Below are 14,469 nucleotides of genomic sequence, written 5' to 3'. Positions count from 1 at the left end.
TGCCTCCAAATTCTCCTTTTCCTATAGTCTGTAATAATTTGAGCTCTTTCATATTTAGTGCCCACCCACCTGCAAAACACAAGTTAAAGTTGAAATGGAAATTCAACAGACTGCAGAGTTTAAAAAAAAAAACAAACACTGGATGAACACACAGCAGGTGAGGCAGCATCTGGGGATACAAATGGACAGTATGAAACCCGACCCAAAATGCTGTCTTTCAATATCCCTCCGCAGATGCTACTTGTAAGGTATTTATTCACAAAATGCTGGAGTAACTCAGCAGGTCAGGCAGCATCTCAGGAGAGAAGGAATGGGTGACGTTTCGGGTCGAGACCCTTCTTCAGACTGAAGTCAGTCTGAAGAAGGGTCTCGACCCGAAACGTCACCCATTCCTTCTCTCCTGAGATGCTGCCTGACCGGCTGAGTTACTTCAGCATTGTGAATAAATACCTTCGATTTGAACCAGCATCTGCAGTTATTTTCTTATACTACCTGTAAGGCAGACTTCCTTCAGGACTTAAGTTTTCCCCTTTAAAATTAAATTAAATAGTGACCTGAAGCAAATGGAGAATCGGAAGTGGGAAGCCATTTATGGAAATAAATTTTGTGCAGACCTGCAAAGTAACCACATATTTAAAGCAAGTTGATTGCCTTAAAGTCCAAATCAGCAGGACCATGTCTTTGAATGTGTAGGAAGGAACTGCAGATGCTGGTTTAAATGGAAGATAGACACAAAAAGTTGGAGTAACATCGTTACAAAGGTTCCAAATTGTCTTTTGGGGAGAAACATGGGAAGGAGGCAAAAAGATCAAAACTTATTTTTCCACTCACTTCGAGAGAATTCATCCTGTGCGGCCACTGTCCCTTCCATCAGCTTGGGAGTGATGAGATGTGTACACAACCCATCGGCATCCACAGTGTAATGCTAAAAACAGCAGGAAACAAATGAGATGCAGTTAACAAATGGGGTGTTGGCAATGCTCGGGGACAGAGATTCTCTGCACCCTAACGGTTGCCGAAAAGCTCCACCTTTTACTGTGAAGATGCTATTGTAAAGGGATCATTTTTTTTTTTTTTTCCACCTTTCCTCAGCTCCACCTTTCCTCTTTCCCTCTAGGCAATAACTCCTCTCTCCCTCAGCATGTTGGTTAAATGCGGAGATACTGTAAATCTGAAGACATTAATTCAGAAGTCAGGGTTGTACCACAAACTAAAGATCTGGCATTCAGTTGGATTCACCCAAAGGAATACCACCTCCTCTAATTAGAAAAACACCCCGATTCCACTGAAGGTTTCATACCTGCTGTTCTGTGCTAAGAAAACTGTACCTTTCTTAAAGTCCCTCATTTTATTGCATAGTAATCATTTGATTTTGAACAAATGAAACTAAAATCACTCGAGCATTCTAGGCGCATTTAATTTTAGATTAAAGATTGGTGAAAAGGTTGTCATGATAAAAACACATCTAAATACAATAGAAAATGTTCAGAACATTCACGTCTGGCAAAATTGTCACCAAAGAGGCAATATTAGCATTTCATATAGTTCTTGAACAGATTTGATGCCAGTCTCTGCTCCATGAGATTTGAACATTTCACTGAATATCATAAGCGATAGTAGAATTAAGCTATTCAGACCATCAAGTCTACTCCGCCGTTCAATCATGGCTGATCTTATTCTCCCCCCATTCACCTGCCTTCTCACCATAACCTCTGACACCTAAGATGGTTAAGTGTGGAGATTTAAAGCCATGTCATTCAATATTTGTATTTCTGCTTTGGAAGCAGCAACATGCTTTCTTCCTGAAAAAAACTGATCCCTTTACAATAGCATCTTCACAGTAAAAGCAAATTAAACAAGAGCATTTGACGAGTTGTGACGGAGAAATATCAGCACCAAACACCATTCTGAAGCACTCCGTGAGAAAAAACCCACATCTTTCTGGAATGGAAAAACAGAACAAAGCTGTGGCGACCTTATTTGTGGGGATGGAGAGTCTGGCAGTCCAAATCAGTTCTGTCGGCTCCTCATGCAAAGGCTGAAGTCCAAGACTTCCCGTGAGGTTCCTGCTGTCATCTAATCTGCTCCAGCATTGGACTCCTCCGAGATTTAATAATTCTATGCTGATAAATCGTGGCAGTGCAGCGGTAGAGTTGCTGCCTTACAGCGCCAAAGATCATGTTTCAATCCCGACTACGGATGCTGTCTGTATGGAGTTTGTACGTTCTCCCCGTGACCTGCGTGGGTTTTTCCCCAAGATCTTCCGTTTCCTCCCACACTCCAAAGACGTACAGGTTTGTGGGTTAATTGGCTAGGTATAAGTGTAAATTGTTCCTCGTGTGTAGGATGGTGTTAATGTGCGGGGATCGCTGGTCAGTGCGGACTCGGTAGGGCTGAAGGGTCTGCTCCATGCTGTATCTCCAAGCTAAACTAAAATCTCCTCCACAGAATGTTCGTGAAACTTGGCACAAGTTTAGCACCCCCATTTTAATGGGGAAAAATGACTGAGGGAGATGGATAAATTATATTGTGCATATTTGAATAGAGTTACATTTAATTACTCCAATTTTAATTTGAAAACGTAGTTTGGTACAAATACATTTGGAATGTCATATTATGAATGTCAGAGTTACTCGAAAATTGCAAACTGTCTCACAATTCTGATACCAGGAGAGGGAATTAGGAGCAGAACTTGGCAATTACTGCCGGAAAACTGTTCTACTGAGTGTTGGCAATCAGAAACCAGCTTCTAGAAGTTGTTCCAATTAGTGCGGGCAGGGGAATATCGTCCACTCATTCTCCTTCTCACTGTAGCCAGCCAACAGCAGCATCCCACTGGCCAGATGTGGCACATGGACCACAAGCAGACAGAAACCCTGCAATTCTGCGAGTGTAATCCTACCGCGTAGATTTATATTCACAACTGTCGGTATACCGTTGAATGCATTACTTTGAGCTTGAAGAACAATTGCCCTTTTGGGGGTAAACAATGAGTGTAGGGGATAAATGAAGGAGAGGGAATGCAAGCGCGATATACTGTAAACACTTGCAACTTGTAAAAGTGCCAAGACTGCTTTTGCCTTCACGTACTTTTGCAAATATTAGCGATAAAATTTAAAGAGGAATGGTGTAAAAGGAAGCTGTGAAATGACTGTGGTGCTGTTAAGAAAACAAAGTTAATTGCCAGCACAATTGTCAATAATGCCTCAGCCTTTTCTTGATACAGAAAGACATAACATGCGACTGAAGATAATTTTTACTCAGCTGATCAGATGAAAAAACCCCACTAAAAATAGCCTTCTAATCTAGATAAACATTGTTGATATGGTGTAAGGATGGGGTGGTGTTGGGAGAATTTTCATAACATCTCTTCAAAGAAAAACTCACGGCTTGGCAGACTGAGCAGCATTGATCTAATCAATATTGGAGGCAGACACAAAATGCCGGAGTAACTGAGCAGATCAGGCAGCATCTCGGGAGAGAAGGAATTGGTGACGTTTCGGGTCGAGACCCTGCTTCAGATTGATGAATATACAATCAATATTGGATATGCTTGATATCACCCCCTTCCCCTCCTTCAGCTTCACTAATTTTAGACCTACAAAGAGCAATCTTTTCCCTAAGAATTAAAACTAAATTAACTTCATGAATAACAGAACCGTCTAGTTCCCCGTCTGCATTGGGTAAAGTTACAGGGAAGTAAAACCCAATTCCATTTAAAATGGACAGACTCTGAATACTTTTGTAGCCGATTACCGGTTAATGAATCAGTTCCACTCAGCACTATGTGGTTCCACATCACAAGAAGTGTGTTTAAAAGTGTAACTTAAACGAGGACTCTTAAGACGCAAAAATCTTTCTGCGTCGACAAAAGAGGTCTTAGAAAATATAAGCAGTTCAGGCAGCATCTGTAGATTAGGCATTTTCTGCATCATTTCAGGTTTCCAGTTGAGGAAGATGCAGAACTGGCAATACATGTCCAAGTCAGAATCTTGTAGAATGGAGAGAATCACCAGTCCAGTATCTCTCTCCATAACTGCAGCCCTCGTCACCCACCGTTGTCTTTACTCATTTACAGGGTGAGCACTTTATTGGCAAGGCCAGCATTTTCAGCCTACCCCAAAATGCCCTCAAGTTATGTCTTAACTATTATAGACGCAGTGGCGTAGTGGTAGAGCTACTGCCTTACTGCGCCAGAGACCCGGGTTTGATCTCGACTACAGGTGCTTGGCTGTATGGAGTTTGTATGTTCTCACTGTGACCTGCGTGGGTTTTCTCCGAGGGTAGACTGATGGGACTGAAGGCTGATAAATCCCCAGGGCCTGATGGTCTGCATCCCAGGGTACTTAAGGAGGTGGCTCTAGAAATAGTGGAAGCATTGGAGATCATTTTTAAATGTTCTATAGATTCAGGATCAGTTCCTGTGGATTGGAGGATAGCAAATGTTATCCCACTTTTTAAGAAAGGAGGGAGAGAGAAAACGGGTAATTATAGATCAGTTAGTCTGACATCAGTGGTGGGGAATATGCTGGAGTCAATTATAAAAGACGAAATTGCTGAGCATTTGGATAGCAGTAACAGGATCATTTCGAGTCAGCATGGATTTACGAAGGGGAAATCATGCTTGACAAATCTACTGGAATTTTTTGAGGATGTAACTAGGAAAATTGACAGGGGAGAGTCAGTGGATGTGGTGTACCTCGACTTTCAGAAAGCCTTCGACAAGGTCCCACATAGGAGATTAGTGGGCAAAATTAGGGCACATGGTATTGGGGGTAGGGTACTGACATGGATAGAAAATTGGTTGACAGACAGAAAGCAAAGAGTGGGGATAAATGGGTCCCTTTCGGAATGGCAGGCAGTGACCAGTGGGGTACCGCAAGGTTCGGTGCTGGGACCCCAGCTATTTACGATATACATTAATGACTTAGACGAAGGGATTAAAAGTACCATTAGCAAATTTGCAGATGATACTAAGCTGGGGGGTAGTGTGAATTGTGAGGAAGATGCAATAAGGCTGCAGGGTGACTTGGACAGGTTGTGTGAGTGGGCGGATACATGGCAGATGCAGTTTAATGTAGATAAGTGTGAGGTTATTCACTTTGGAAGTAAGAATAGAAAGGCAGATTATTATCTGAATGGTGTCAAGTTAGGAGGAGGGGGAGTTCAACGAGATCTGGGTGTCCTAGTGCATCAGTCAAGGAAAGGAAGCATGCAGGTACAGCAGGCAGTGAAGAAAGCCAATGGAATGTTGGCCTTCATGACAAGAGGAGTTGAGTATAGGAGCAAAGAGGTCCTTCTACAGTTGTACCGGGCCCTGGTGAGACCGCACCTGGAGTACTGTGTGCAGTTTTGGTCTCCAAATTTGAGGAAGGATATTCTTGCTATGGAGGGTGTGCAGCGTAGGTTCACTAGGTTAATTCCCGGAATGGCGGGACTGTCGTATGTTGAAAGGCTGGAGCGATTGGGCTTGTATACACTGGAATTTAGAAGGATGAGGGGGGATCTTATTGAAACATATAAGATAATTAGGGGATTGGACACATTAGAGGCAGGAAACATGTTCCCAATGTTGGGGGAGTCCAGAACAAGGGGCCACAGTTTAAGAATAAGGGGTAGGCCATTTAGAACGGAGATGAGGAAGAACTTTTTCAGTCAGAGAGTGGTGAAGGTGTGGAATTCTCTGCCTCAGAAGGCAGTGGAGGCCAGTTCGTTGGATGCATTCAAGAGAGAGCTGGATAGAGCTCTTAAGGATAGCGGAGTGAGGGGGTATGGGGAGAAGGCAGGAACGGGGTACTGATTGAGAGTGGTCAGCCATGATCGCATTGAATGGCGGTGCTGGCTCGAAGGGCTGAATGGCCTACTCCTGCACCTATTGTCTATTGTCTATTGTCTAGCGTCGGTTTCCTCTCACACTCCAGAGACGTACTGGTTTGTCGGTTAATTGGCTTGGTATGAATGTAAAATTGTTCCTAGTGTGCGTTGGGCTGTGTTAACGTGCGGGGAATCGCTGGTCGGTGCGGACTGGGTGGGCTGAAGGGTCTGTTTCCGTGCTGTATCGCTAAACTAAACTTTGCAGTGATATTCCCACATAGGGATAGGGTGTTCCAGGAATTTGATCCAAATACAAAAAAGGATTAGTGATGCTATTTCCATGTGCATAGTGTACAAAGGGATTACAGGCAGCATGGTTCCATCTGCTGCTCATCATCTCTACATTGATGTGGTAGGTGGGGGAAGAGCAACATTATCTTTGGATTGTGAATACAGAGCATGTTGTAGTTGTTTTGCACCATGGAATGGTTGTGCACACCCAGCAATGGAAAGCTGGAGCGGCACCTGTGCAGGAAAGGGCAGCCCGTTCCATTCCATTGTTCAACTGACACACGAGGGAACACGCTGAAAGTCCTTGGTGGAGCCAGGTGGTACAGGGCGGCACGGTGGTGCAGCGGTAGAGTTGCTGCCTTACAGCAAACGCAGTGCCGGAGACCGAGGTTCAATCCCGACTGCGGGTGCTATCGGTACGGAGTTTGTACGTTCTCCCCGTGACCTGCGTGGGTTTTCTCCGAGAACTTCGGTTTCCTCCCACACTCCAAAGACGTCCAGGTATGTATGTTAATTGACTGGGTAAATGTAAAAATTTGTCCCAAGTGGGTATAGGATAGTGTTAATGTGCGGGGATCGTTGGTCAGCGCGGACCCGGTGGGCTGAAAGGGCCTATTTCCGCGCTTTATCTCTAACCTAAACTAGGGGGAAGAGGGCAGGAACGGGGTACAGATTGTGAATGATCAGCCATGATCACATTGAATGGCGGTGCTGGCTCGAAGGGCCAAATGGCCTACTCCTACACCTATTGACTATTATCTAAACCTGCTATTAATACCCACCTTCAACCACTCTGGCAGTCAGTTGCTAGATGTGTTAAGTTTCTTGTCAAAGATAACCCCAAGACGTTAATAGTACTGGACTCATTGTCATAAACAAGTGGATTCTCTCATGGTGGCACAAATGTTACTTGCCATTCATCAGCCTCTATCTGAATGGCACCAAGGTCTTGCAAAATGCAAGCATGGATTGTGTCGTTGCAGATACAATTGAATACTGTAGTGACCAAAACACTTCTAACCTTACAGCTGATGTGTGTCGGGGACATGAATGCCCCACCTCCAAACACTGTGACCCCAAAACACTAGCCGTATTTGAATGACTCTTCCTATGTCATTGAATCTATAGCCAGTGGAGACTTTTACTTAGGCTTCTCATCTATACATTCAGTCAAACATTGCCTTGATACTTTGGTTTTGCACTATAGTAGTCTGGTGACCTAGTATAATAAATTTATTGTATGGTTGAGTATTTATTGTATGTTTATTTGTACGTTTTTGTGTTAATGGGCTAGGAAGTTATCAGGACTACAACAGTAGACAGCTTAGCTTGAGAAGCCTTCAGTTGGGTTTCTGACTTCAAAAGTTTGAACAAAAGTCTATCAAAATTAATTCAGAGAATGTGACCAATGTCAAGTTTGTATCAATTTTGTATGTGCCAGAGGAAAATAACTTTGAGGGTCACCCCACTGACCTTGAAAATGATTCTTGGTATGAGAAAGCATACACCCTTAAGTGATGAAGCTCAGGTAAATGTGTCTCCTGTGGCAAACAAAGTCTTAAGAGCCTTTCCACTCACCATATAATTGAGCATTTGGGCCGCTCGTTTAACTCGAAGACTCAGATCAAGATTTTATACACAACGCAGTTCGCATCCAAGCGTTTTGGCTGAACCCTCTGAGGAACTATTACAGTTTCAGATGAATGACAATCCATTTCTATTTGAAAGCTGAATACAGGAAAAGGACTTGGCACCAAATTTGAGATTCAAATCAGCTGTTGTGCAAAACAAATCCAGAAATGACCCACAGAATCCAAAAACAAAACCCCATTTAGGAAATTATGATCGGTTCCTTTCCATTCATTATCATACAGCATGGAGCTCATTAATAGAATAGATAGTTAGGGACTTTTAAGTGCCAAACTTATTTGCTGCCAACTTTAAAGATATGTTTGCTAATTATTTCTGCACCTTATATCTGATCATAATAAGGTCGTTAGTGGTAGGAGCCAAATTAGGCCATTCGGCCCGTTAAGTCTACTCCGCCATTCAATCATGGCTGATCTATCTCTCCCTCTTAACCCCTATGGGAACATTAAAAAATAAACTGATTTTAGTTCCATATGGAAATGTTTTCATGGAGTTTTTAAACTACCTGCACACTTCCCACGATCAGTGCCAGACAATTTAGTAAAGAACTGGTTTAGCAAAAATAATTTGAAAACAAAAGTTGATCACTGGATCAGAAGTTTACAAATACAAGTGCAGTACAAACTAGTTGAGAAACCACTAATTGCAAACCAGGAAAAGTCTTTGCAATTCTGTTATTATAAGTTCAGGGGCAGTGACAGGGGCAGAATTAGGCCATTCAGCCCGTCAGGTCTACTCTGCCACTTAATCATGGCTGATCTATCTCTCCCTCTTAGCTCCATTATAGTTTAGATTTAGAGATACAGCGCAGAAACAGGCCCTTTGGCCCACCGGGTCCACGCCGCCCAGCGATCCCCGCACATTAACACTATCCTACACCCACTAGGGACAATTTTTACATTTGCTCCGCCAATTAACCTACAAACCTGTACGTCTTTGGTGTGTGGGAGGAAACCGAAGATCTCAGAGAAAGCCCACGCAGGTCACGGGGAGAACGTACAAACTCTGTACAGTATAACACTCGTAGTCAGGATCAAACCCGAGTCTCCGGCGCTGCATTCGCTGTAAGGCAGCAACTCTACCGCTGCGCCACCATGCCGCCTTAGTTCAACTCATCCTTACATTTGATTATTAAAATTACATAATTAGAGGTTACACAGGAAAATCAGAGGTTTAAAACATTTCTGTCATTTGAAATAGCATATTGGGCTCTCAAAATGTCTTAAAATAATCTAAAGATTAAAAAGTTATTAAAATCTTGCTAACCTCTACCAATTGCATCAAGTTATCAAAGTAGGCTTCTTCATCGATGCTGAGTTTGCTGGAGGAGTAAATGATTCGGTAATGTTCCACCTTCCCGCTGCAGCTCACACATAGTGTGTAGTCTCCAGGATAGTTGGTGCTTTCCCGTACTAAATATAAACCGTCTACAGGAGGACAGAGTAGCCGCTCAGCTTGCTCACGAGTAATTTTTCCATGAAACCAACTGCAATGTAGAGAAAGGCAATGTTATGATGAAGCAGGCTAAAGAAAACACAATCATGGTTTTGGAAGGAGCACTGTGTAGATTTAGTCTTCCCTTGGTTATGAACAACAGACTTCTGGACTCCTGTCTACACAAATGAGTGAGTAGGAAGGAACTGCAGATGCTGGTTTAAACCGAAGATAGTTTCGACTCGAAATGTCACCTATTCCTTTTTTCCAGTGAAGCCATCTGACCAGCTGAGTTACTGGTGGGATAGTAAGGTGGAGTCAGTCTGAAGAAGGGTCTCGACCCGAAACGTCACCCATTCCTCTCTCCTGAGATGCTGCCTGATCTGCTGAGTTACTCCAGCATTTTGTGAATAAATACCTTCGATTTGTACCAGCATCTGCAGTTATTTTCTTATACTGGTGGGATAGACTTGTTGGGTGCTGCAGGGCTGTGGCATCTTATGACAGGTGGGAACAATGCATTGAGTTCAATAAGGTTTCTCCGTTGAACAGAAATTGACATACAATACAATATATCTTTATTGTCATTGTACAGGGGTACACCGAGATTGGGAATGCGCCTCCCATACGATGCAATAAATTAATTAGCTAGTCAATATTAATTTAAACAGCCCAATGAAGCAAATTAGAACAGTTTTAAAACAGCATAAAGTGCAAGTAGGTCTGTGCCGGTTCGCTGTGCGATGTGACCATCCGATTCAGCAGGACCGGTTCACAGCAGCTATGGCCCTGGGGATGAAGCCGTTCCTGAGTCTGGAGGTGCGGGCGTCCATATTGGGCGACAACTTTGTTGAAATTCAGTCCATAACTGTGACTCTGAACTTCAGTTCAATGACCCACTCTCTTTCGTACCTTTGATCTTGTATCCCAATCTCTGCACAATTGATCACCAATCATTTGTTCTCCAATATTCAGCTAGTTTGCACTGTCCACTCTTACCTATAGAATGGTGGATGAAGTATTTTGATCACTGGTTTTCATTCAGCTCCGCGTTACTTTAAAAGGTCAAATGAAGGCATCACAGGCCCCCCACTAATGTCCTTCAGCAACATCTTATTCTCGGAGCAGCTTTCATTTATGAGGACGTTTATGATGATGTTGTCTCATCACCATCTATTCAGATTCTTCTACTGTATTTTTTTGTCAGACTTTTTCTCTAACATAACCTAACTCTCAGACACAGAAAGCTGGAGTAACTCAGCAGGTTAGACAGCATCTCTGGCGAAAAGGAACAGCCCTTCTTCAGACCAGTCTCCACCCAAAATGTCACCTATTCCTTTTCTCCAGAGGTGCTGTGTGACCCACTGAATTACTCCAGCTTTTTGTGTCTATCTTCGGTTTAAACCAGCATCTGCAGTTCCTTCCTACATGACTTCAATCTTTCCAGGTCATTTATTCCCACTCCTAATCATCAGGTACTTCCACCCAAGACCAATGAGAGCAGAAATCTTTGCCTGCAGATTTCAAAAACTGATGTAATGTTTTCCTTAACGTTGTGCAGACACACAAATTAAACACCTAAAGCATCTATTAACACCAACATTAGTCGATCAGCACACACATTGCAATCGAGAACAAATGAAAAAAATTTTTTTTAAAGTTATTTTGCCAATAAGCTTCTCGGGACCATAAAAGTCATGATACGGTGTATATCAATGGCACCACATAAGATAATAGTTGTCAGATAAGAGTTGCGCTAGGATACCATATTTCCCATCTATTTGATGCATTCAATATTTTAGTACCCTGGCAAATGGGAGGAAAAAATAACTTGTATGTAATTATAGTATCAATTTCTGTTAGCTGCAGAAGAATTCAAACTGCAGGAGGATCAATTACTTAGTTCAGCAAATGGCTGAAATCAAATACAAATCTTAGTCTGCTCAGTGTCATAGGGAAATTTACATTAAGCCTAACTTTTCTTCACTGAGACATCTATTAAGGTGTTCCTTTCAACGAAGGTCACTGTACCTTACACAATGCATCTGAAATTGTAACCAACTTGCGTATGCACTTTTGAATCTGATTGACAATTCAGAATTTAGCCAACCGACTACACCTCTCCCGAATGACTATCCTTGCTCAAAAATAGTTAGATCAATCGTTGATGGGTATTTTGGAGAAAACATCAGTATTGAATTAAAGCACAGTGGCACAGTGGTAGATTTGCTGCCTTGCAGTGCTAGAGAACCAGGTTCGATCTCGACTACGAGTGCTGTCTGTACAGGTTTGTATGTTCTCCCTGTGACCGCATGGGTTTTGTCTGGGTGCTTCGGTGTCCTCCCACACTCCAAAGACCAACAGGTTACTTGGCTTCAGTAAATTGTCCCTAGTGTGTAAGATAGAACAAGTGTACGGGTGATCGATTGTCGAAATGGACAGAAGGGCCTGTTTCCACGTTGTATCTCTAATCTAATTTAAATTAAATACAATAATCTTGGATAAACATGAAATGTTGGAGTAACTCAGCGGGACAGGCTCTGGATAGAAGGAATGGGTGACTTTTCGGGTCGAGACCCTTCTTCAGACTGAGAATCTTGGATTTGTTCCATTAAATCTTGCAAACAAGACTGGAAAACGGTTTTTTTCCCCTCCCAAGGTCTAGATTGTCAAATTCCAGGGGAAAAAAATCAATTGAAACATCTCAAGAGCAGCTATTGCGACATTTATCTGGCCCTGCAGCCTAGTAATTAACTTTTACGGTTTATTTTTCAGCTGAATGGTAAAATTGTGTTACTTAAAAACCAGCCGACTGAAAATGATAGCAACCCATTCCTCAGAAATCAATTCCAGCTGCCCTTTTGACAAGGATGGATAATAAATTGTCTGAGAAACAGTATCAGTACATGTCTGAACTAGTCATTTTGAAAATTTTCTGTGATAGGTCTCAATTTACCTTCCCTTCCCAAGATTTCCTTTCCTGGTCTGGATACGAGAAACCCATATCACGAAAGCTCTTGCATTCCCAAGGGTTTACAGTTACTGTGCAGCCTGTAGATTCTAAGCCTTTGTCCATTATCTAGATTCAACTGGGAATCCATTTTGATGAGTTACTGCTTGATCATGAAGGAAGTTAGCATTGTACTTAAAGCAACAAGCATTGCTCTTTCGTGTAACATAGAAATTGAACAAGGAACACGGAACAGTCCATCACATTAACGGTCCCTTCGGCCCACACTGTCAGCGCCAACATAATGCCAAGTTAAACCCATCTCCTCTGCCTATACCTGATCCATATCCCCCTCATTCATTCATCCAATGTCTATCTAAAAGCTTCTTTAATGCTACTATCTTATCAGTCTCCACTACTACCCCTGGCAGCACGTTCCAGACACCAACTGTGTACGAACATTTGCTCCACACATCTCCTCTAAACTTTGCTCCTCTCACCTGAAAGCTATGCGTCATCTTTGAAATATGGGGAGTAAGGTTCTGTGTGTCATAAAGTCATAAGCGATAGGATCAGAATTAGGCCATTCGGCCCATCAAGTCTACTCCGTCATTCAATCATGGCTGATCCATCTCTCCCTCCTAACCCCATTCTCCTGCTTTCTCCCCATAACCCTTGACCCTCATACTAATCAAGAATCCATCTATCTCTGCTTCAAAAATATCCATTGACTTGGCCTCTATGTTAATTCTAGGTTACTAGGTTAATTCCCGGAATGGCGGGACTGTCATATGTTGAAAGACTGGAGCGACTAGGCTTGTATACACTGGAATTTAGAAGGATGAGAGGAGATCTTATCGAAACGTATAAGATTATTAAGGGGTTGGACACGTTAGAGGCAGGAAATATGTTCCCAATGTTGGGGGAGTCCAGAACAAGGGGCCACAGTTTAAGAATAAGGGGTAGGCCATTTAGAACTGAGATGAGGAAAAATGTTTTCAGTCAGAGAGTTGTGAATCTGTGGAATTCTCTGCCTCAGAAGGCAGTGGAGGCCAATTCTCTGAATGCATTCAAGAGAGAGCTAGATAGAGCTCTTAAGGATAGCGGAGTCAGGGGGAATGGGGAGAAGGCAGGAACGGGGTACTGATTGAGAATGATCAGCCATGATCACATTGAATGGCGGTGCTGGCTCGAAGGGCCGAATGGCCTCCTCCTGCACCTATTGTCTATTGTCTCCACAGCCTCCTGTGGCAAAGAATTCCACAGATTTACCACCCTCTGACTAAGAAAATTCCTCACCTCCTTCCTAAAGGAACGTCCTGTCAATGCTTCCCCTACTTTTATACACTTCTATCAGTTCCCCCCTCAATCTCTGCCGTTCCAGAGAAAACAATCCAACCTCTCCTTATAGCTAATTCTCTTGAATCGAGGGAACATTCTGGTAAACCACAGTGCTAATAAATTCATGACAATGTAACTTGAGAATTAAGGTGGCAGTAGTTGGTTAAATATTGATGAAAAATGTAACGGTCTCTCAGCAAACAAATCTGAAGGCAGATGAGATCAGCCGAAGAGAAATGATTTCCTCCCAAAAATTTAACCTAACCTCTGGCATCATTAAATTATGCCTTCGGCACTTATGCTACTCAAAGGACTGACAACACCAAGTGGAAGGCAGCGTAGCAAACAAATCTAACCCAACCTTCCCTGATGTACAAAAGCTAGCTTCAGGAGATTCAATTGAAGAGAAGTGCAATAAAACAATTTTGGAAAAAATATTTCCTTCCAGTGCATTTGTTAACCATTTCAGTATGTAATGGAACTTTTATTTTGCTTATATCAATTGACTGAATAGTGATACCAGCCAGTAAGCACACCAAAAAGTAAAGGCAGACAAGATTAGATAATAGTCGATTTATTCACAAAGTGCTGGAGTAACTCAGCAGGTCAGGCAGCATCTCGGGAGAGATGGAATGGGTGACGTTTCGGGTCGAGACCCTTCTTCAGACTGATCAGTCTGAAGAAGTGTCTCGACCCGAAACGTCACCCATTCCTTCTCTCCCGAGATGCTGCCTGACCTGCTGAGTTACTCCAGCATTTTGTGAATAAATCGATTTGTACCAGCATCTGCAGTTATTTTCTTATATATTAGATAATAGTCACTGCATTGATTCAAAAGGGGCAAAGTCTAAACAAAGAGATAGACACAAAATGCTGGAATAACTCAGGAGGACAAGCAGCATCTCTGGATAGAAGGAACGGGTGACATTTCGGGTCAAAACCCTTCTTCAGACTTAAGAGTCAGGGAGAGAGGGAGACACAGAGAGAAG

The 14,469-nt window shown here is 42.7% G+C and overlaps 1 protein-coding gene across 8 annotated transcripts in view; it reads right to left on the bottom strand.

Moving 5' to 3' along the window:
- Window positions 1-14,469, bottom strand: part of LOC144610884 (tyrosine-protein kinase CSK) — a 112,733-nt gene that overhangs the window by 19,784 nt on the left and 78,480 nt on the right. For all 8 annotated transcript variants that reach the window (XM_078429854.1, XM_078429858.1, XM_078429856.1 and 5 more), the window contains 3 exons: window positions 9,022-9,241; window positions 832-925; window positions 4-69 (listed from right to left, as the gene is read on the bottom strand). In XM_078429854.1, coding sequence (XP_078285980.1) covers window positions 4-69; window positions 832-925; window positions 9,022-9,241 — 380 coding nt within the window. The remainder of the gene's footprint in view (window positions 1-3; window positions 70-831; window positions 926-9,021; window positions 9,242-14,469) is intronic.

The sequence above is a fragment of the Rhinoraja longicauda genome, chromosome 38 (genome assembly GCF_053455715.1).
Source record: "Rhinoraja longicauda isolate Sanriku21f chromosome 38, sRhiLon1.1, whole genome shotgun sequence".
NCBI lineage: Eukaryota > Metazoa > Chordata > Chondrichthyes > Rajiformes > Arhynchobatidae > Rhinoraja > Rhinoraja longicauda.
The sequence above is the reverse complement of the archived record's forward strand: the minus strand, read 5'-3'. Positions and strand labels throughout refer to the sequence as shown.